The sequence below is a fragment of the Theropithecus gelada genome, chromosome 2 (assembly GCF_003255815.1).
Source record: "Theropithecus gelada isolate Dixy chromosome 2, Tgel_1.0, whole genome shotgun sequence".
Lineage (NCBI taxonomy): Eukaryota > Metazoa > Chordata > Mammalia > Primates > Cercopithecidae > Theropithecus > Theropithecus gelada.
Genome location: NC_037669.1, coordinates 155,721,509 through 155,745,996, shown reverse-complemented (window position 1 = coordinate 155,745,996; position 24,488 = coordinate 155,721,509). Strand labels below are relative to the sequence as shown.

The 24,488-nt window shown below is 38.7% G+C and overlaps 1 protein-coding gene and 1 non-coding gene across 3 annotated transcripts in view; both read right to left on the bottom strand.

The window, feature by feature from the left end:
* STAG1 (stromal antigen 1) overlaps positions 1 to 24,488 on the bottom strand; it is a 402,456-nt gene that overhangs the window by 81,283 nt on the left and 296,685 nt on the right. For both annotated transcript variants that reach the window (XM_025375719.1, XM_025375720.1), the window contains exons 16-20: positions 16,832 to 16,935; positions 4,610 to 4,702; positions 4,425 to 4,514; positions 4,070 to 4,273; positions 2,764 to 2,834 (exon numbers count right to left, since the gene is read on the bottom strand). In XM_025375719.1, the coding sequence (XP_025231504.1) occupies positions 2,764 to 2,834; positions 4,070 to 4,273; positions 4,425 to 4,514; positions 4,610 to 4,702; positions 16,832 to 16,935 (562 nt within the window). The remainder of the gene's footprint in view (positions 1 to 2,763; positions 2,835 to 4,069; positions 4,274 to 4,424; positions 4,515 to 4,609; positions 4,703 to 16,831; positions 16,936 to 24,488) is intronic.
* On the bottom strand, positions 12,749 to 12,856 carry LOC112619830. The gene has a single exon (XR_003118331.1). It is a non-coding gene; the product is annotated as a U6 spliceosomal RNA (small nuclear RNA).

Here is a 24,488-nt window from a genome sequence, read left to right as displayed (position 1 = left end):
ACGCATATTTTTGAAAGAGAGATCTGTATTCCCAAAATGGAGATAAAGACAAAGGAAAGGAAAAATGGGAAAGCTCAAAAACTGCACTATAGCTATTTACTTGGGCTGAGGACTTATGAATGTGATAATGGTAAATTTTTATATTCTCATGAGCTCTACTAGTAAAAATAGTCATTCTGACACTAGTAACTTCTGTTTTCAAACGACAGTTTTTTTTCTTTTAATAAAAGTTTGCTTTTCTAGGGAATTCTAAAAAAATTTACTTGTATATTAAGACTTAGATTTTGGAAACTGATTTTTAATTTTGAAGTACTGATCAGTGTAAAAACTATATTCAAACTCTCTTTGGACAACAAAGTTCTTTTTGTCCTTTCTTCATGGAGAAGACCGGCATATCTCATTACAAGGGAAGTGAAAATTACAATTTGACAACACAAATTTCAGTGATCTGAATCTTTCTTCCTTATTCAAATTCACCTGTTCTACTGACATAGTAAGAACACAATAACCAAGCATACAGGAACAATTCAGGAAAAAAGCTCACAAGAGTAACTCATGACTTTCCTGAAAATCTTATTTATTTTTGTCCTTTATGTTAACAAATAAAAATTAGTATATACTTATTGTATACAGCATGTTCCTTTGAAATATGTATAAACTGTGGAATGACTAAATTGAGCTAATTAACATATCAATTACTTCACACACTTATCATTTCTTTCTTGTGGTGAGAACACTTAAAATCTACTCTTAGTCGGGTGCAGTGGCTCATGCCTGTAATCCCAGCACTTTAGGAGGCCGAGGGAGGAAAACTGCTTAAGCCCAAGAATTTAAGACTAGCCTGGGCAACATGGCGAAACCCTGTCTCTAGAAAAAATAAAAAAAATTAGCCCAGTGTGGTAGCATGTTCCTGTAGTTCCAGTTACTTGGGAGACTGAGGTAGGAGGATCCCTTGTACACAGGAAGTTGAGGCTGTAGTGAGCCGTGATTGTGCCACTGCACTCCAGCCTGGGTGAGAGAGCAAGACTCTGTCACAAAAATTTTTTTTGAAAAAATAAAAATATTAAAATCTACTCTCTTGGCAATTTTCAAGAATATAACACATTGTTTTTAACTATAGTCACCATGTTGTACAATAGATGGGTTGAATTTATTACTTCTAACTGAAATTTTATATCCTTTGACCAATATAAGCCCAACTGTCCTCCAGATTTTCTTTCTTTCTTTTTATTTTTTTCTGAGATGGAGTTTTGCTCTTGTTGCCCAGGCTGGAGTACAATGGTACGATCTCTGCTCACTGCAACCTCTGCCTCCTGGGTTCGTGCAATTCTCCTGCCTCAGACCTCCCGAGTAGCTGGGATTACAGGCACACACCACCACGCCCGGCTAATTTTTTGTATTTTTAGTTGAGACGGGGTTTCACCATGGCCAGGGTGGTCTTGAACTCCTGACCTCAGATGATCCACCTGCCTCGGCCTTCCAGAGTGCTGGGATTACCTGTAGCACTCTAGCTGATGAAATAAGCCTGTCTAATTTGTTAAATACTCATGGGCTTAAACTTTTACAGTATATATTCATTACATTAAATGACAGCTAAATCATTATAGTAAATACATTTTATACCTTAAGTAATTAAATGACAGGCCAGGCACAGTGACTTACGTCTGTAATCCCAGCACTTTGGGAGGTCGAGTGCCAGTGGATCGCTTGAGGTCAGGAGTTCAAGACCAGCCTAGCCAACATGGTGAAACCCATCTCCATTAAAAATATAAAAATTAGCTGAGCATGGTGGCGCACACCTGTGGTCCCAGCTACTTGAGAGGCTAAGGCATAAGAATCACTTAAACCTGGGAGGCAGAGGTTGCAGTGATCCGAGATGGCACCACTACATTCCAGTCTGGGCAAGAGAGTGAGACTGTGTCCAAAAAAAAAAAAAGTAGTTCAGTGATAGCAAAACATAAATCATATAATCATCAAGATAAATCCGAATAAAGGAAAAACATCTCAATATTCCTCTAAAATTTCCATTTTTAAAAAAACATCTATTTTGTTTTAATTGAGATAGGATCTGCCTATTGCCCAGGCTGGTCTCAAACTCGTGGGGCTCAAGCAATCCACCTCCCTTGGCTTCCCAAAATGCTGGGATTATAGGTGTGAGTCATCACACCAGGCCTAAAATTCCCATTGTTATTAATGTCAAACACAACAGTCAGTCACTGTGTGCTGGCTGTTACATGTCATTCACTGAATCTATTTTATCTTTCTGTTGTTATTGAGATCAGATCTCACCATACTGCCCATGCTGAAGTGCAGTGGCTATTCACAGGTACTGTCATGGGCCAGTGCCATGATCAAGTGCAGCCTTGAACTCCTGGGCTCAAGTGATCTTCCTTCCTCAACCTCCTCAGTGGCTGGGATCATAGCTCTGTGCCTGCACACTTGGGTTACTACATTTACTTTATTTATTTTTTGAGACAGCCTGTTGCCCAGGCTGGAGTGCAGAGGCGCGATCGCGGCTCACTGCAACCCCCACCTCCTGGGTTCAAGCGATTCTCCTGCGTCTCCTGCCTCAGCCTCCTGAGCAGCTGAGACCACAGGTGCACATTCTGATGCCCAATTTTTGTGTTTTTTGTACAGACAGGGTTTTGCCAGGCTGGTCTCCAATTCCTGGCTTCAAGCAATCTGCCCACCTCGGCCTCTCAAAGTGTTGGGGTTACAGGCATGAGCCACCTCGTTGCCTTTACTTTAAACAAAATAACGTACTTGTGAAAAGAAGTTAACCGCTTTAATGTAGAAAGAACATTGTAAATATCATCATCATCAGCTTCTTCTCCCTATAAAAAAAAGGAAACATCACATCATTACCACAACTTTACTCACATTATAGTATATTACTATTTACTGCCTATTCTTTTGAATTATATAAATAGTATATATTCATTGTAGATCCATAATACAAATAAGCAAAAAGGCAAAAACACCCATAACTCTAACAACCTAGAAATAATTTCTGCATTTTAAATGTTGTGATAAACATGACTTTGAAAAGCTTTCTGATTAATACTATAAGATAAAACCCTTTAAAATTTCTAAGTGAAAGGTATGTACTTGAAAGACTTTCAATGATTATTTCCAATATTTTATTGTCAGTCACTTTTGTAGCTTGAAAATCACAATGAATGAAAAATCATAAATAATGGTTGAGTTCCAATAGTAGGAAAGAGTCTTTCATAAATCAGTTACGTGGTCATTAGAGCACAGAGAACTATGGAAGTCCCAGATTGCCTTACATAGATTGATGAGAGAGAGGGAAAGAGGAAGAAGTCACAGAAATAATTAGAAAATAAGCAATTGGGAGATGCTTGCTGATATCTTGGGCATACCATTGATAAGCAGGCATCCTTAAAAGCAGACTTAATTTGCATGCTCTATTCATTAGCATATCACAATAATTCAGCAATATTAAAATGTAAATAAGGTCCCAGAAATAGAAAATGAGTTAGGAAAAATCAGACTTTAAAGAGACTTTTTTTTGCTGGATGTGGTGGCTCGTGCCTGTAATACCAGCACTTTGGGAGGCTGAGGTGGGCAGATCACTTGAGATCAGGGGTTCAACACCAGCCCGGCCAACATGGTGAAAGCCCGTTTCTACTAAAAATAAAAAAATTAGCTGAGCGTGGTGACAGGTGCCTGTAATCCCAGCTACTCCAGAGGCTGAGGCAGGAGAATCACTTGAACCTGGGAGGCAGAAGTTGCGGTGAGCAATGAGCTGAGATCGTGCCACTGCATTCTAGCCTGGGTGACAAAGCAAGACTCTGTCTCAAAAAAAAAAAAAAAATTCTTGAAAGAGAAAAAAAATTCTAGTTTTTATGACAGATTTTTAGAATAAAAATAAGGCATAACCAAGGCTGATCTTTATAGAATACACAATTATGATAAGGTTGCTAAGTTTTGGAAGGGGCAGACAATTCTACTCGATTTCATTTTAAAATGAAAATGCTTTACACACTCAGCTATCTTAAATTCTTAGTCTATATTATTATATGTACACATTAACTTTAGAACAGACCTCTTGCAATAGGTCTTCCACAGAATGATTGAATCGATCTACAAACTCATCAATCAGCTGGCTTCGAGCTATGTCAACTCTGTTCTGGATGGTATATTCTTCACTGCATAAGATGCTATAGGTTTTACTGCAGGCTTCTAGAACATCTGATTCTACATGTTTCTCCACAACAAACTTAATCTGTTTTAATAAAGCATCCAGATGCTGAGAAGACAAAAAAAGAAAAACTGTAATATTTAGATTAATAAAAAATAAAAAATTAGCATCTGTCAAATAACAAGCCTATAAGAGTACATGAAAATAATTCAGTTAATAAAACTATAATAGCTGAATTTCAATTTCACAGTATCATTACCTTTTCCATTCTACCTGTGCTGTAGATTTCTAAATCAAAATACTGTGGGATTTGTAGCAAGTTTGCTACCTTCTCTGCATCTGCAGAATACTAGAAGGAGAAGAAGCAAAGAAAAATATAGTAACTACTTTAATAGTACAATGAAAGCAAACTCAGTGACATAACAAAACTGTAAATGAAACTACCTTTGACAGTAACATAGGAAGTGTAATAATAAAATGTTCAGTCAATTTGTTTCTATCATCAATTTGAGTTTTCCTTTCTTTGGCAGTTAGCACCTAGAAATAAAGTCGGAAAAGAATTAAAGGGTGTTGTGCTAAATTATAAATCCAAAATGTTACATATATTGATGAAGCACTGGCAAATAATATAACCAAAAATTTGAGAGGCTTAATGACTGAAACAAATACATGAAAATTTATGCAAATTTTTACATAACATGCACTACTACCTTATCAAACAGCTTAAGTTTGGGCAAATTGCTATCTGTTTATGTCAAATGAAAATATACACATTTTAATAAAACCATAGTTACCATTATTAAAATACTGAAACCAATCAAACCCAATTTTTCTAGGGTTTTAATCTCAACGTGTTAACAGTGATCTTCCTATGTTAAATATACACACACTTTTTAAAGTAATGCTTTTTAAATACCAACAGAAGTTAATATATTCTCACTTATTTTTAAAGCATACACTAATAATATCTCTGGATTCATTTACATTTGAGTCTCCTTGTAACTAAGCTCATAAATCTGTTATACAGCAATCAACAAAAAAAGAGTATAGTTTGTGCTCATGGAACAAATTTAAGCTGATAATGCTCATCACTTTAGCCTGTATCCAACTTGTGAAACCACAGGTGACTCCAAAAATAAAATATTAAAATGCAAACTCAGTTTAACATAATAATTTCCCCTAAGTATTCTGCATTTTATTATCTTGAAGGGCTTTGCCATCATAATGTCAAATTGTTTTACAGAACAGGAACATTCCAATATAAATTGCCACTTTATAAATGTGAACCCCAATGTTTAAGAATATGTGCAAGAAATAATAGCACTGCCTATTTGTTGTTCAGTCTTTTATTTTTATTTTTATTTTTGAGACAGAGTCTTGCTCTGTCACCTAGGCTGGAGTGCAGTGGCACGATCTCGGCTCCCTGCAACCTCTGCCTCCTGGGTTCAAGTGATTCTCCTGCGTCAGCCTCCTGAGTAGCTGGGACTATGGGTATGCGCCAGGATGCCTGGCTAATTTTTGTATTTTTGTAGAGATGGGGTTTTACCATGTTGACGAGGCTGGTCTCAAACTCCTAACTTCAAGTGATCCACCACACCCAACCTTGTTGTTCAATCTTTTAAGCATATAAAATAATCACCTGTGAATGATCTACCAACCACTGTGTTTAGCTCTGCACAAAGCAATTAAGGGAACTACATGTATGTCTAGGAATGTATTCAAGATATTGAAAAGTCTTGAAATTCATTTGACAATGTATGAAACGTCTAAGGATACTGATTTCAGGGAAATGCTATTTTTGATGGCACGATCTTTTTATTTATTTATTTATTTTTGAGACGAAGTCTCGTTGTGACACCCAGGCTGGAGTGCAATGGTGCGATATTGGCTCACGGCAACCTCCGCTTTGCTTCCTGGGTTTGAGCGATTCTCCTGTCTTAGCCGCCCAAGTAGCTGGGACTACAGGTGCGTACCACTATGTCCGGCTAAGTTTTGTATTTTTGGTACAGACAGGTTTTCCCCATATTGGCCAGGCTGGTCTAACTCCTGACCGCAAGTGATCCGCCCACTTCGGCCTTTCAAAATGCTGGGATTACAGGCGTGAGCCACTGCACCCAGCCTGAGTGGTCATTTTGTTAGACACGCTACACACTTGAACTCATCTAGTCCTCAAAATACCTCTGAGGGGATAACAAAAATGGTATGACACCTACGAAGAAGGAATTTGCCAACATCTAACAAAATTGTACACATATTTTTCCTCTCACCTAGTAGTACCAATTCTATCTCACCAACACACCTGGTACAAGTAATGAGATATGCATACGATTATTCATTATTTCTTTTTTTTTTTTTTTTTCCTGAGACGGAGTCTCGCTCTGTCGCCAGGCTGGAGTGCAGTACTGCAATCTCAGCTCACTGCAACCTCTGACTCGCTGGTTCAAGAGATTCTCCTGTCTCAGCCTCCCGAGTAGCTGGGATTGCAGGCATGCACCACCATAACCAGCTAATTTTTGTATTTTTAGTAGAGATGGGGTTTCATGTTGGCCAGGATGGTCTCAATCTCCTGACCTCGTGATCTGCCCACCTCGGCCTCCTAAAGTGTTGGGATTACAGGCGTGAGCCACCATGTCCAGCTGATTATTCATTATTTCTAGTAGCAAAAGACTAGCAACAGTCCAAAAGACTGTGCATAGGTGAACTTTCAGTAGTGCATCCATCTAATAGACACTATACAACCAGAAGAAAATGAAGACCTCCAAATAAAGATATAAACTGATTTCCAGGATACACTGCTAAAAAAAAGAAAGGTATAGAATAGTGTATAAAGTATACTATCTTTAGTAAAAGATTAGGGGGTGAGTGGAATGGGAAATATGAATACATATATCTGTATGTGTACATGCCTTTACCTATTTGTGCAAAATGAAACACCTGAAGAATAAACCAGAAACGAATAAAAATGGTTACTAACAAGAATGAGGTGTAGAGAAAGGTATATAAATAAGACTTCTCTCACTACATCTTTTCACATGTTTTTGACTTTTTAACTATGTAAATGTTTTACCTATTTCAAAAAAATAAGTTTGGGAAAAAAACTCATAAATTTGAAGAGGTAAAACCCCTGCTAGGCTAAATTTAGGTCAAATATAAAAATGAATGTATGATTTAAATGTATATACACAAATATACATTTATTACTCTGTCTACTAAAAGTACCTAGCAGAAATCATAAGCAATTAATAGTAAGTACATCCTCTTAACTGAGTACCAGTATTTTAATCTTTAAATACTACTCTGTATTAAAAGGAACCATGGCTCATTGGAGAAATGGCTGATTCTTGTGCTAGTGTGGAATCTAAAATTCAAGTAAATCTCAATGATCCCTACCTTCCTTGTATTCATGCCCTTATACAACCTCGTCCTACAATGTATAAAGCTGACTTGTATAACCAATAGGATATTTTGAAAATGATATTGTGTAATTTTTGAGGTTATGTTATAAAAGACATGGCAGTGTCTACCTTATTCTTTTGGATCATTCACTCTAGGAAAAGTCAGCAGCCATGTCATGAAAACATTCAAACAGTCCTATAGAGAAACCCACATGGTGAAGCACTAAGATCTACCAATGGTCAGCACTAACTTGTAAGCCATTGTGGAAGTGGATTCTGTAATTCCAAGTCAAGTCTTCAGATGCTAAAGCCCAGGCTAACGTCTTGACTGCAACCCTATGGAAGCCCCTAAGCCAAAAGAATAGTTAAGCTCTTCCAAAATTTCTGATCTACAGAAACTGTATGAGATAATAAAGGCTTATTATTTCACACATCTTTAACTTTGGAGTAATTTGTTACACTGCAATAGATAACTACTCAAGCAGTAAAGGTAGAAAGTGAACCTGGGGCATCTTGTTTCCCAAGAAAGCAAGAAAGTAATTAAAAAAGAAGAAGATATGTGAAAAGGACAATAAATTAGTATGAAGGGGCTTATCACTAGTCAAAGGTGGGACAGCACATAATTTAGAGACTATTAAGGAAAATTTCAGAAACATTCAAAAGCAGAACAATAACCATTAGCCCTGTCATTCTTGTTTCATTAATTCTCCTGCAGTTTTTTTTTCCCCCAAGGCATTTTAGGGCATATCCTTGCACATTTGTCCCTTGAACAACACAGTTTGGAACTACATGGTTCATTTATATACAGGTTTTTTTCAATAAACATATTGGAAAATTTTTTGGAGATCTGCAACAATTAAAAAAAAAAAAAAAAACTTGCAGACAAGCCATGTAGCCTATTGGAAAATCAAAGCAAATTTAGATTCATCATGATGTATAAAATATATGTAGATATTTAACATTCACTACTATGAAATATATACGAATCTATTGTAAGAACTTAACATTTATTAAAACTTACACACACACTTACAGGCTGTACATGGCACCATTTGCACAAGACAGCAATGTGAATAAAGATACAGTATTATGGCTGGGAGTGGTGGCTCACGCCCGTAATCCCAGCACTTTGGGAGGCTGAGACAGACAGATCACTGGACATCAGGAGTTCAAGAGCAGTCTGGCCAACATAATGAAACCCCAACTCCAGTAAAAAATATAGGCCGAGCATGGTGGCTCACGCCTGTAACCCCAGCACTTTGGGAGGCTGAGGCGGGCGGATCATGAGGTCAGGAGATGGAGACCATCCTGGCTAATATGGTGATATCCCGCCTCTACTAAAAATACACGCCTCTACTAAAAATTAGCTGGGCGTGGTGGTGGGCACCTGTAGTCCCAGCTACTTGGGAGGCTGAGGCAGGAGAAGGGCGTGAACCTGGGAGGCGGAGCTTGCAGTAAGCCAAGATCACGCCACAGCACTCCAGCCTGGGGGACAAAGTGAGACTCCGTGTCTAAAAAAAAAAAAAGAAAAAAGGCTGGGCGCAGTGACTTACGCCTGTAATTCCAGCACTTTGGGAGGCCGAGACGGGTGGATCACGAGGTCAGGAGATCGAGACCATCCTGGCTAACACGGTGAAACCCCGTCTCTACTAACAATACAAAAAATTAGCCGGGCGCAGTGGCTGGCGCCTGCAGTCCCAGCTACTCAGGAGGCTGAGGCAGGAGAATGGCCTGAACTCGGGAGGCGGAACTTGTAGTGAGCCGTGATCGCGCCACTGCACTCCAGCCTGGGGGACAGAGTGAGACTCCGTCTCAAAAAAAAAAGAAAAAAAAATACAAAAACTAGTGGGGTGTGATGGCACGCGCATGTAATCCCACCTGCTCGGGAGGCTGAGGCAGGAGAATCGCTTGAACCCGGGAGGCAGAGGTTGAAGTGAGCTGAGATCACACGACTGCACTCCTGCCTGGGTAACAGAGCGAGACTCCATCTCAAAAAAAGAAAAAAAAAGATATCGCATTAATCATAAGTGTACAGAATCAACTATAGTATACATTCCACTACAATAATATTGTACACATCTACTGTTGCTATTGCAGTGAGCTCAAGTATTGCCAAGTATTTACTAAAAAAGTCCCATGGCACTAATCATCTTTGCATGAACAGTTGGTCTCTCCAGTGAATTGTGTATCACAGTCAAAAGTGATCTTGTGGTTCTCACTTATCATGTTTAGTGCAATACCATAAACCCTGAATAACATCATGGGACCCATATGTGCTACTAGTGATGCTGGAAGTGTTCCCAAGAAGCAGAGAAAAGTTATTACAAGAAAAAATTTAAAGAAAAAAATTAAATTGCTTGATATGTCTGTAGCTACAGTTGCCCACCATTTCAAGATAAATGAATCCAGTATAAGGACCACTGTTAAAAAAAAAAAAGAAAAGAAAAAATTTCGTAAAGCCATCACTGCTATACTAGCAGGTGCAAAAACCATTGTACTTTTTGCAAAATACCTTTTTATTTCACATTAAAAGTACAGCTTATATATGGGTGCAGAATTGCTACAAAAAAGGCACACCTATACTCATATGATTCAAAAAGAGTAAAGTCATATAATGACAACTTAAAGCAAAAGGAAGGTGAAGGTTACAAAGCTGGAGAATTTAAAGCCAGCAAAGGATAGTTTGATAATTTTAGAAAGAGTTTTCACTTTAAAAATGTTAAGAGAACAGGAAAAACAGTTTCTGCTGACCAAGAGGCAGCTGACCACTCTTCAAGATGCCATCAAGAAAATTGCTAAAGAGAAAGGATATCTGCCTGCACAGGTTTGTTTGTTTTTTTTTTTTTTTTTTTTTGAGACGGAGTCTCGCTCTGTCACCCAGGCTGGAGTGCAGTGGCCAGATTTCAGCTCACTGCAAGCTCTGCCTCCCGGGTTTACACCATTCTCCTGCCTCAGCCTCCCGAGTAGCTGGGAATACAGGCGCCCGCCACCTTGCCCGGCTAGTTTTTTTGTATTTTTTAGTAGAGACGGGGTTTCACCGTGTTAGCCAGGATGGTCTTGATCTCCTGACCTTGTGATCCGCCCACCTCGGCCTCCCAAAGTGCTGGCATTACAGGCTTGAGCCACCGCGCCCGGCCTGCACAGGTTTTTAATGCAGATCAAAGTGCCCTACTCTGGGGGGAAAAAAATGCCACAAAGGACACTTATTAGTAAGGAAGAGAAGTGAGCACCACTTTAAAGCAAGAAGAAATAACATTAATCTACTCATTTGTGCAAATGAAGCTGGGTTTATGATCAGGATTGCCCTTATCTGTAAAGCTGCTAACCCTCAAAAGCCTTGAAGGGAAATGATAAACACCAGCTGCCAGTCTTTTTGGCCAGTAATGTGTAACAAGGAGGCCTGGACAACAAGAACCCCTTTTCTGGATTGGTTTCCACTGACACTTTGTCCCTGAAGCCAGCAAGTACCTTGCCAGTAAGGGATTGCCTTTTAAAGTTCTTCTGATAACGGACAATGCCCCTGACCAACCAGAACCCAGTAAGTTCAATGCCACAGGCATCAAAATGGTCTACTTGCTCCTAAACACAATATCTCTAAATCAGCCGACAGATCGGGGGTTCATAGAACCCTTAAAAGTCATTAAACATACTACTCAAAGGAAAAGACTGTCAACACTATTGAAGAGAACCCTGATAGAATATCATGAAAGTCTGGAAGAATTACACCACTGAAAATGCCATTGTTGTTTTAAAGTCATCAAGTCCCCCCAAAAATAAATACCTGTTGGAGAAAACTGTGTCCAGATGTTATGTATGATTTCACAGAACTTATGACAGAACCAATCAAGAAACACATCAGAGATTATGGTTATAGTATAAAATGTGGGGAATGAAAGACTTCAAGATATAGATCTTAGAGAAATTAGAGAGCAAATAGACACCAGCCAGGAATGATGGCTCACGTCTGTAATCCCAGCACTTTGGGATGCCAAGGTGGGAAAATCACCTGAGGTCAGGAGTTCAAGACCAGCCTGGCCAACATGGTGAAACCCCGTATCTACTACAAATACAGAAAATTAGCTGGGCATGGTGGCACATGCCTGTAAAACTCAGCTACTCGAGAGGCTGAGGCAGGAGAATTGCTTGAACCCATGAGGCAGAGGCTGCAGTGAGCCCAGAGAGCATCACTGCACTCCAGCCTGGGTAACAGAGTGAGACTCTGTCTCCAAAAAAAGGCTGGGAGAGGTGGCTCACATCTGTAATCCCGGCACTTTGGGAGGCTGAGACGGGTGGATGACCTGAAGTCAGGAGTTCAAGAGACCAGCCTGGCCAACATGGTGAAACCCCGTGTCTACTAAAAATACAAAAATTAGCTGGGCGGGTGGCAAGCACATGTAATCCCTGAGACAGGAGAATCGCTTGAACCCGGGAGGCAGAGGTTGCCGTAAGCCGAGATCACACCACTGCACTCCAGCCTGGACGACAAGAGTGAAACTCTGTCTCAAAAACAAAAAAGACACTACATCAGAGGAACTAATAGAGGATGACTTGATGGAGATGAGTGCTTCTGAAGTGGTGCCAGATGATGAGGAAGAAAATGCTGAAGAAGGGGTGCCTAAATTAACATTAGATAATTTGGCAGAAGAGTTCCAATTATTCAAGACTGCTTTTGCTTCTTTGGTGACACAGACCCTTGTATTACGAGGGCACTGAAATTAAAGCAAATAGTGGAAGGAGGATTGGTATCACACAGAAACATTGTTAGAGAAATGAAAAAAGCAAAAAGACAGAAATTACAATGTATTTCTGTAAACAGAGAGTGCACCTGCCTCTCCTTCCATCTCCATCTCTTCTGCCTCTGCCACTGGAGACAGCAAGAGAAAAACCCTCTTCCTCCTCCTCCTCAGTGTACTCAATGTCAAGATGTCAAGGATGAAGACTTTTATGTTGATCCAGTTAACAAATAGTAAATATATTTTCTCTTCCTCATGATTTTCTTAAAAACTTTTTTCTCCTCTGGCTTACTTTATTGTAAGCATACAGTGTATAACACATATTACATACAAAATGTGTTAATCCATTGTTTGTGCTAACAGCTTTAAGGCTTCTCATCATTTAGGCTACTAGTAGGCTACAGTAGTTAAGTTCTGGGGGAATCAAAAGTTACATGTGAATTTTTAAAATTTTAAGATTCATAAAAAGTTTCATAAATTTTGTATGTCATCCTTGCACAGGGGCCATGCTCATCTTCTCTGTATTGTTCCAAATTCAGTGTTTCTGGTGCCAAAGTGAGCACACGTGGAGTTTTGACTGTGCAGGTCAGTGCCACTAACTCCTGCATTGTTCAAGGGTAAACAGTATATAATTTCACCCTTAAATATTTCAGCATATGTCTCTAACAGATGAGGACCACTATAATTCCTCTGCTTTTATTTTTAAGTATGAATAATTACTGTAGGGATTATAATATACATTTTTAACTTATAACTGACTTCAGGTTGATATTGAATTAATTATAATAAAACATAGCAATTTTGCTCCAATATAGTTCCATATATTTTTCCCTTTTGTGTTACTCTTGTCACATATATTTATGTTATAATCTCAACACTATAGTGCTATAATTATTGATTTAAATCAGGGGTATCCAGTTCGTTGGCTTCCCTGGGCCACAATGGAAGAACAATTGTCTGGGGCCACACATAAAATACACTACCACTAATGACAGCTGAAGAGCTTAAAAAAAAAAAAAAAAACCAGCAAAAATATCTCATACTCTTTTAAGACAGTTTACAAATTTTTGTTGGGCTGCATTCAAAGCCATCCTGGGCCACATGCAGCCTGTGGGCCACAGGTTAGACAAGCTTGATTTAAATAATTTCATGTTCTTTCAAAGAAATTAAGAGAAGGAAACAGACACACACACACACACACACACAGCCTTTTACCTTTTACATTCACTCACATACTTACCATTTCAGATTTACACTCTTCCTTTTTTTTGGAGACGGAGTCTTACTCTGTCGCCCAGGCTAGAGTACAGTGGGGTGATCTCGGTTCACTGAAACTTCTGCCTCCTGGGTTCCAGCAATTCTCCTGTCTCAGCCTCTCGAGTAGCTGGGATTACCACGACCAGCTAATTTTTGTAATTTTAGTAGAGATGGGGTTTCATCATGTTGGCCAGGCTGGTCCTGAACTCCTGACCTTAGGTAATCCACCTGCCTTGGCCTCCCAAAGTGATAGGATTACAGGTGTGAGCCACTGCATCCAGCCCATTCCTTCTTTTTTCTTTTTTCATTCCTTCTTGTGGATTTGTTTTATCATCTTATGGTATTCTTTATGGCTTGAAGGACTCTTTTTTCTTTCTTTTTTTTTTTTTTTTGAGTTGGAGTGTCGCTCTGTTGCCCAGGCTGGAGTGCAGCTGCACCATCTTGGCTCACCACAACCTCCGTTTCCCGGGTTCAAGAGATTCTCCTACCTCAGCCTTCCGAGTAGCTGGGACTACAGGTATGTGCCACATGCCTGGCTAATTTTTTTATTTTTAGTAGAGATGGGGTTTCACCATGTTGGCCAGGCTGGTCTCGAACTCCTGACCTTGTGATCCACCCGCCTCAGCCTCCCAAAGTGCTGGGATTACAGGCGTGAGCCACTGCACCCAGCTGAAGGACTTCTTCTAGTATTTCTGGTATGGCAGATCTAGCAACACATTCTCCAAATTTCCCCTTTCTGTTTCTCTGGTAATGGTTTTTTACACTTCATCTTTGGAAGACAATCTTACTAAATTTATAATTCTTGGTTGGCCATTTTGTTGACTTTCATTGAATATGTTATTCCACTGTCTTCTGGGCTCCATTGTTTCTGATAAGCTAACTCTTAATCCTATTGCTACTGCTCTCTATATTAGTTGTTTATCTCTTGTTGCTTTCAAGATTTTTTTGTCTTTGTCTTTTAACAACGTGACTATGTTGTGTCTACATGTGGAACTTTTGTGTTTATTTTATTTGGGTTTTGTTAAGCTTCTTGAATCTATAAATTGTCTCTCATTAAATTTGGGAGGTTTTCAGTGATTTCTTCAAGTATTTTTTCTGCCTCTATCCTTTTCTCCTTTCCTTCTGGGACTCCCATTATACATACTTCAGTGCACATGATGGTGTTCCACATATTTCTGAGGCTCTGATAATATTTCTTCAATCTTTTTTCTTCTCTGTTCTTCAGAATGGATTTCTATTAATCTTCATGTTTTTCTATTGTTTCTTTCATCATCTTAAATCTGCTAATTAGCTTATTCAGTTAATTTTAAATTTTTGCATTGTATTTCTCACCAGAAATTCCATTTGGGTTTTCATAAACCCAATTCCATTTGGGTTTTCATTATTTCCATAATATGGAAAACTCAAATTCCTATTGGGTTTTCATATATATGAGATTCTCTACTTCTTGTTTTCATATTTTCTTGTAATTCTTTGAATGTATTTATTAAAAGGCCTCTGAAGTCTTTGCCTGCTAAATCCAACATATAGGCCTACTGAGAAGCCATTTCTATTGTCTGCTTTTTTTCCTGAGTATGGTCACATTTTACTGTTTCTTTGCATGGTTGTAGTTTTTCTTGAAAGTAGACATTTTTGGATAATACAGTAACTAAGGATTTTAATTGTGTTTTGCTTTTTGTGGTTTTGTTTGAGACAGAGCCTTGCTCTGTCACCCAGGCTGAAAGGCAGTGGCATGATCTCGGCTCCCTGCAACCTCTGCCTCCGGGTTCAAGTAATTCTCCTACTTCAGCCTCCCGAGTAACTGGGACTACAGGCCCTTGCCACCCTGCCCAGCTCATTTTTGTATTTTTAGTAGAGATGGGGTTTCACCATGTTGGCCAGGCTGGTCTTGAACTCCTGACTTCAAGTGATCCCCCACCTTGGCCTCATAAGTGCTGGGATTACAGGCATGAGTCACTGAATCTGGCGGATTTCAATTTTTAACTATAGATTTTAATTTTTTGTAATTATAAAAGTTTCCAATTTTTTAAAGGGAATCTTTAACGTAAACTGAATAATCTGTTTCCTCCATAGTGAGTTACTTCTGCTATCTCTGCTCAGAATTTTTATTCTTACTTTTGTTTTTTAGCCTGTCTTCCTAGGAGTCCTCGTTGTGTTTGAATAAATTAGTAGAGTCAACCAATCATTTGGGCAGAAGTTGTGTTCAAATATTGCAATATTTGTGGCTTCAATCAGGCTTCCACCCCTCTGAGAAATGATCTGTTGTTGGTTAGGGAGCATGTTCAGAGTTCACCCAGTTCTTAGATTTTGCTTGACTTTTACTTTCCATTAACGTCTCTAACATTTCCTAGTCAGCCAGGGATGTATGGAGAGCACAGCTAATCCTTTCATAGCATTCTCATTTCTAAGATTTGGCAGTTAAATTTTCGGCTGGTCCAGTACTCTTACCACAACCCCAGATTATTGAAGCTGTAAGTTTTTCCTGTTTGTTTGTGGGCTTTTATTACTTGTCCATGTTGAATCCATTCTCTCTGACAGGAAAGCTTAGGGTTTTTGCACACAGTGCCATTCTGGTAACAAACTACAGATCTTACCGACCAACCATGGGGATACATGTGTATTGACAAGAAGGCCACAGACTTCCGCTGCTTTTACCTGAAGCTCTATCAATTTTTCAGGAAAAAATATTTCCCACTGTGTGTGTGTGTGTTTTTTTTAATCTTTGGTGAATTTCCAGAGCCCTGATGTAATGTTTTTGACAATACATTCTAGTTTTTTAATACTTGCTTTTTGTGGACAGATTTGCCTATCTCTTCAAACCAACAGAGCCAGGAGTCTCTTCATCTATGATTATCTCAACTCATCTCTAATATAAATACCTCTATTATTAGTCCCATATTACAGATAAGGAAACTAAGACATACAAAAATCATTCATCTATCTAAAGATTATATAGCTGCTAAATAGAAGAACTTGCAAACTAGGCATTTTGCTTCCAGAGCCTTTAGGTATTTTTTTTTTTTTAATAGATATAAAAATCCTTAAAATACCATATAAGTACAATAACAGAAGCAGGTATAGGTGCTATAGGAGCATGAAGGAAAGAATCTATTTTTGGAAACTGAGTATAGCAGATAGGATATAAAGATGAAGCACCAGAGTCCATCATTTATAAAAATACCATGTTTTTAGGGATACAAATATCAGTAAAATTTCCAAATATTTAAGACAGTTAATTGCATTAAAAACCTTTTAGTAGATTTCTCACTAATTTAACTTACTCTCTTGCCAGTACCCCTTCCCACTGGAGGATGTGCCTCAGCAGCTTGACGAATTGTACAAACCATTAGCTCTATAAGAGCACTCTCTTGACGATCAGACATTGCTAAAGTAAAACAAAATACATGAGCATGAGTAGACAGTTTTACAATAATCATGTATTAAAAATGAACATATTATAAAAAAACTGAAAACATTCTATTACTGCTTATTTTAAAGACTAAAGTTAAGCTCTGTACTTTGCTATTTCTTTTTTTTTTTTTTTAAAGTAATTATGTGCTTGCTGTCATAAGTCAAACAGGAAAGAGATACAAAGTAAAGAATAAGAGGATAAACTCTGGTCTCTTCTAAAGCTACCTTTCTGAGTTAGGCAATTCTAAAATTTTACTGTGTTTCCTTCTACATAATTTCAAACCTCATATAATAGGACGTTTTTAATAAAAAAGGCTATGCCATATGTTTTTAAAAAACTTAACAGTTAATATTTTTCAAGTCAATATACACATATTATAATTATCTTAATAAATTACTATCTAATGTATGTACCATAATTTAGTCAGCCTTCTACTTATGGTCATTCAAATAATTTCCTGACTTTTGACACTGAACAATGCTTCAATAAACATCATTAATAGACACATATTTATGCAACTGATACATTTATTTCTGTACAATAATTCTCCAAAGAAGAAATAATGGATTCAAATGGCAAGATCTTGATACTGAGAAATCATAAGATTAATTATTATAATGTATACCCCCAACTGCAATGTTATGAATGTTTGGTTCCTTATATCCCTGTGAACACTAGATGTTAATAAACCATTTTAATTTTTGCCAGTCCAATGGTTGAAAAGGGGTATTTGGTTATGATTTTGCTCCTTCCTATCTACTAATTAGTTAAGTGGAATATATTTTCTATTTTTCCCTAAGATTTGTCTATGTTTATTCTTCACCCGTTTTTGTGCTACTATTCACCTTTCTTATCAATCTGAGAACTCCTGTATGGTAGGGGTAGTACTTTTTACTTTTTGAATGATGCAAGTATTTCCTCCCGGTTTGTCATTTGTTATCAGACGCTTCATGGTATCTTTTGTCAGACAGAAATTGTTATTTTTTTTTTTTTGAGACGGCATCTCACTCGGTCGCCCAGGCTGGAGTGCAGTGGCCGGATCTCAGCTCACTGGAACCTCTGCCTCCTGGGTTTACGCCATTCTCCTGCCTCAGCCTCCCGAGTAGCTGGGACTACAGGTGCCCGCCACCACGCCCGGCTAGTTTTTGTATTTTTTTTTTAGTAGAGACGGGGTTTCACCCTGTTAGCCAGGATGGTCTCGATCTCCTGACCTCGTGATCCGCCCGTCTCAGCCTCCCAAAGTGCTGGGATTACAGGCTTGAGCCACCGCGCCCGGCCAGAAATCGTTAATTTTTTAAAAGTCACATCTGTCTCCTTTTGTTTTATGGCTTCTGGGTTTCTTATACTGCCTTCAAAGATCTCTCTGTCTTGGAGGTTACACTAATATGTTCTTCATTTTCTTCTAATTTATTTCGTCTTTTGCTGTCTCATGTGCTCGCTTGCTCTTTTGCTCTTCCTTCCTTTCGCTTTTTCCGTCTCTCTTGCTTTGGTATTTTTAACCTATTTGGCATTTATTTCTGACGACAGTAGGTGGGCCTGTTTATTCCCACCAAATAGCCAGTAGTCTCCACCACTGTTAAACCAGATTTCCCTTTTTAATTTAAATGTCATTTTTAAACATGGTTCAGGTATTTTTGGATTCTTTAGTTTCACTAATCTATTTGTATATTTCTGTGACAATGCTTTACTGCTTTGATTATACTAGACTTATGGAGTAATTTGTTATAACTTAATATGTAACTTAATTCAACCAACTTGAATATATAAGCAAGTTTCCCTTATCTAGCCCTTTTTCTAAAATTTTGTGTAATTTCTATAATGCTAATAGCAATTAATTTATTAAGAATTTTCTATGTCTAAAGCACTATCATAGGTAGCTTATATTTAATAACTTGTTTTATCCGCAAAACATTTCCAAGAGATAGGAACTAATATTCTCACTTTACAGATAGGAGAATGAGCCACAGAGAGATGCACTTAGTAGTAGAGCTAATATATGAACTCAGGTAGTTTGACTCCAGAGTCAGTTCTCTTAAGCACTATGCTATACTGTCTTTTCAACATAAGTTTAAAATTCTATATAAATTTTGAAATCATTTTGCTTAGTTAGTTCCTATTCACCATACCTCCCAGAACTCTCTCAAACCCACTGGAATTATGACTAGTACCATAAAAAAAAAAAAAAGACCTTTTCAGCTAGAAATACAATACAGCTTTTCACTTTTGAGATCTTAAGTCATTTAATTAAAACTATGGTTTCCTTCAGATAGACTCTATACTTTCATGAATCTATTTTTAAATTTTTTTTTTTTTTTTTGAGACGGAGTCTCGCTCTGTTGCCCAGGCTGGAGTACAGTGGCCTGATCTCAGCTCACCGCAAGCTCCGCCTCCCGGGTTTATGCCATTCTCCTGCCTCAGCCTCCCGAGTAGCTGGGACTACAGGCGCCCGCCACCTCGCCCGGCTAGTTTTTTGTATTTTTTAGTAGAGACGGGGTTTCACCGTGTTAGCCAGGATGGTCTCGATCTCCTGACCTCGTGATCCGCCCGTCTCGGCCTCCCAAAGTGCTGGGATTACAGGCTTGAGCCACCGCGCCCGGCCTTAAAATTTTTTTTTTATTTTTTGAGATGGAATTTCACTCTGTCACCCAGGCTGGAATACAGTGAGGTGATCTTGGCTCACTGCAACCTCTGCTGCCTAGGTTCAAGCGGTTCTCCTGCCTCAGCCTCCCGAGTAGCTGGGATTACAGGCGGCTGCCACTGTGCCTGGCTGATTTTTGTAGTTTTAGTAGAGATGGGGTTTCATCATCTTGGCCAGGCTGATCTTGAACCCCTGACCTTGTGATTCACCCATCTTGACCTACCAAAGCACTGGGATTACAGGTGTGAGGCACTGCGCCCAGCCTGTTTTTTTGAGACAATCTTGCTCTGTTGCCCAGGCCGGAGGACAGTGGCATGATCTCAGCTCACGGCAACCTCCGCCTCCCAGGTTCAAAAGATTCTCCTGCTTTATCCTCCTGAGTAGCTGGGATTACAGGTGTGCCACCACACCTGGCTAATTTTTGTATTTTTAGGAGAGTCGAGATTTTACCATGATGGCCAGGCTGGTCTCATTCCTGACCTCAAGTGATCCACCCGTCTCAGCCTCCCACAGTGCTGAAATTCCAAGCATGAGTCACCACACCTGGCCTCATTCTTACATATTTTTAAACTCAGAAAATTTTTTTTGGTTGTTTTTTTTGGAGGTGGAGTCTCACTCTGTCACCCAGGCTGGAGTGCAGTGGCGTGATCTTGGCTCACTGCAACCTCTTACCTCCTGGGTTTAAGCGATTCTCCTGCCTCAGCTTCCCAAGTAGCTGGGATTACAGGCACGTGCCACCACACCCAGCTAAGTTTTGTATTTTTAGTAGAGACAGGGTTTCATCATGTTGGCGTGGCTGGTCTCGAACTCTTGACCTCAGGTGATCCACCCACCTCGGCCTCCCAAAGTGCTAGACTACAGGCGTGAGCCACTGTGCCCAGCCTTAAACTCAGATTTTGATAATTCGAATAGTTTAGTTCTATCTTTCTCCCTCTCTCTGTATACTTATTTATATTGAAGACCAGTAGATGCAGGTATTATAGACACAAAATGAGGTATAAATTTTTTACGAATTAACTTACAAAGGTTTAAAAGTTTACATTGATTATTTTAAACTAAGTTGAAGCAAAATCAAGGAAAAGGCAAAAAAGATACGACATCTTGTTCTTTATTCTGTACCAAAATTATCCTATAAAAATATGTATGTACATCTTAATTCCACGTTGTAACAATTGTCTTTAAAAAAAAAAACACATGAACTTTAGCTTATCTTAGGAAAAACAAATGAAACATCGGCTTGTCCATCTGTACCCAAATGATCCAATGCCTAGTAATACAAAAAAAGCTTTTTGCTCAATAACAACTAAAGTTCTATTTTTATGATTTCAGAAATTCGTAATTTTTCACATTTGGCTGCAGCTAAAGGAAGTACAAGGCTGCCTATGAACTAAATGCATTGTCTGTTATTTAGGAAGAAAATATAGTCTTACGGAAAGTGAGGAAGGACAGAACAACTTATCTCAAGAATAGAAACATTCTCCCATTATCCTGGGAGTAAAATCCACAGTAGAGTTGAAGTATAACTTAATGTTGCACACTGTTCAATTCCATCAATTTTGTTACTTTATCATTTGAACCCATCCATTTAGAAACTTTCCCTGAACAGGGAGATAAGGTAAACTGAAAAGCAGTTGAAATTTAATAGAAATTCCTTTTGGGATATGACAGCAAAACCACATAATAAAATTGAAAGCAAATAAGCCTTAAGCCACGGACAAGAGCCAAACAGTTACACTGATTGAAACAAATGGGTAGCTGTTCATGGTACAAACTGTCATTTCAACTTTCTAACACAACATATAACTATACAACTTTCTGCACAGCATCTCCATTTCCTCACTATTAATTTTAGTCTCATCACCTTGAACTGTGGCTTCTCTCTTTTAGTATCATTGAATATATATAGTATCATTGAATCATGCTTTAAAATCACCAATGACCTAAATCATCACAAAATGATTTGTGTAGCCTTCTTTTCTCCTCTGCAATATATATTATGAACTATGGCTCTCTTGAACATCCTCTTTACTGGGCTTGCAAAGGTTGTAATTATCTCTTATCCTTTTTATTGTTAGGTAGAACTCTCATTCTTTCTCGCTCTTCCTGCTTTCGTCCCCTATCGAATCTTTAACTCAGCCATGGGCTCTTTCCCTCTTTATAAGCCATCTCCTTCTTTTATATTTTTACCATCATTCCTCACAGAGACCACTGCAATGATTATGTATTCTTCCAAACAACGTTTATGAAAGGCATTTTTCTTAAAATATGAATTGGATCACATTATTCCCCTGTTTAAAATCTTCAAAAGCACCTTATTACATTCAGGATGAGATAAATTCACTTATAAACTAAAATGCTCTATATCATCTGACTTCTGCTTCTATTACATCTTGTATCATTGGTTCATTATGTTCCAGCTATTGCATCTCCTAGAATATATCATCATTCATGTTTCAGATACTTTGAAACTGTGATTTCCTCTATCTAGATAGCTCTTTTATAACACTTTCCCTATCTGGTCCCTTATCGTTTAGTTTCTTTTTTTTTTTTTTTTGAGATGGAGTCTCACTCTGTTGTCCAGGCTGGAGTGCAGTGGCACGATCTTGCCTGCTGGGTTCCTGTGATTCTCCTGCCTCAGTCTCCTGAGTAGCTGGGATGACAATGCGCATGCCACCATACCCAGCTAATTTTTTGGATTTTTAGTAGAAACGGGGTTTCACCACGCTGGCCAGGCTGGTCTCGAATTCCTAACCACAAGTGATCTGCCAGCCTTGGCTGCCCAAAGTGCTAGGATTAAAGGCATGAGCCACCGTGCCTGGCTGCCTTATCATTTAGTTTCTTGGCTCACAGGTGGCCTACTCAGGAAGGTCTTCCATCAGGATTCAATCTAAAGATAGATCCCCTGTAATTATCCACCAAAGCTAATAACTAACTCTTGAACTTATTTTGAATATTTACTCAATTTTGGTCTGCCTTTCCCAGGAGAATGTAAGCTCCATATTGGCAGTGAGCTCATCTAGTGTAACACTATACGCTCGGCACTTAGCATAATATTTGACTCATATAGTCAATAAATATTTTAAAATTATTAATGAATTAATAATTCCTGCTTTTAAGAATCTTATTATTTATAGCTATTTCATTCATCAACTGGATTGCAGAATTTTAGCACTAGAAATGACCAAAGAAGATTATCTAGTTAAAGTTTCTCAGCCGGGTGTGGTGGCTCATGCCTGTAATCCCAGCACTTTGGGAGGCCGAGGCAGGCACATCACTTGAGGTCAGTAGTTCCTGACCAGCTTGGCCAACATGGTGAAACCCATGTCTACTAAAAACACAAAAATTAGCCAGGCGTGGTGGTGGGCGCCTGTAATCCCAGCTACTAGAGAGGCTGACACACGAGAATCGCTTGAACCTAGGAGGTGGAGGTTGCAGTAAGCCGAGATCCGCCACTGCACTACAGCCTGGGTGGGAAAGCGAGACTCAGTCTCAAAAACAAAAAAAAACCCATAAAAAAATAAAAAATAAAGCTTCTCATTTTACAGTTTAAGAAGCTGACATCCAGAAGTTACATGATTTGGTTATGGTCTTGTTACCTGGTGGCAGAGCTGTTGACAAGAACCAGATCCTCACATTATACTAAAAATTGATTCAGCAACTTGATTTTGCTGTAAAACACTCCCTGACACATACACACACACCCCCACCCATAAAAACACTGTAAGACAGTCTTAAGGCCACTGTGATTTAAACTGATGTTGGTAGTCTGTCACAGTGTGTCTATTTTCCCAAAATTTAGTCCTACATCTTCAACTGCTAACTAGAGCCTTCTCCATTGGAATTCTAACACATTCCACCTATCTAAAAAATTACTTTAAAAAAAAGTTACTGGTAGCATTTTGTTATCATAAAATACAGCAAAATACTAGCACAGAAAATTAACTTAGATGCCACTCCATGCCAGAGCTTATATGTGGTATGCATGTGGTACAACATGCCTACAGATAAAATGTATTAAAAAAATTAAGCCATTATGTAGATAAAGTTTTGCAACTGTTATGCCTAATTTCCTAGACTCTGCCTACCTAGATTCAATCAGTAAAACTGTGGTTGACTTTTAAAACTGTCCCCATCTGGTAACTTACTTTTCTACCTAAGACCAACCAACCAAACCCAAGCCAAGCCAAGCCAACCTTTTGACCGGAAGTTAAAAAAAACCCACTGTAAACAGAATTTAAACCACAATGAAACACCTAATAGTATATATTTTAACAAGTAAAATGCACCTAGACCACCTTCATGACTAAAAGACTTAGTAATTATTATTTACTGACTTATACATCTTCTTAACATGAGAGAAAGTTAACAATACCAAAGCATACTATCTTGTCTCTTCTTGATTTTTATATTTATTTATTTATTTATTTTTGGAGACAGAGTCTCACTCTGTTGCCCAGGCTGGAGTGCAGTGGTGTGATCTTGGCTCACTGCAAGCTTCATGAACCAGGTTCACGCCATTCTCCTGCCTCAGCCTCCAGAGTAGCTGGGACTACCGGCATCTGCCACCAGGCCCGGCTAATTTTTTGTATTTTTAGTAAAGACGGGGTTTCACCATGTTAGCCAGGATGGTCTTGATCTCCTGACCTTGTGATCCACCCACCTTGGCCTCCCAAAGTGCTGGGATTACAGGCGTGAGCCACTGCACCTGGCCCTTAATTTATATTCTTTGCCTCCCTTCTCCTTGGAAATAACCTTATAGAACATGGGGTGATATACAGAAAATGAGTTGGAATAAGGAATGAGAAGCTCTAACTTATTCTGGCAATCTTATGACTACAAACAAGGTAAGGAAAATGAATGGAATCTACCATTGAATACTAACCTGAGG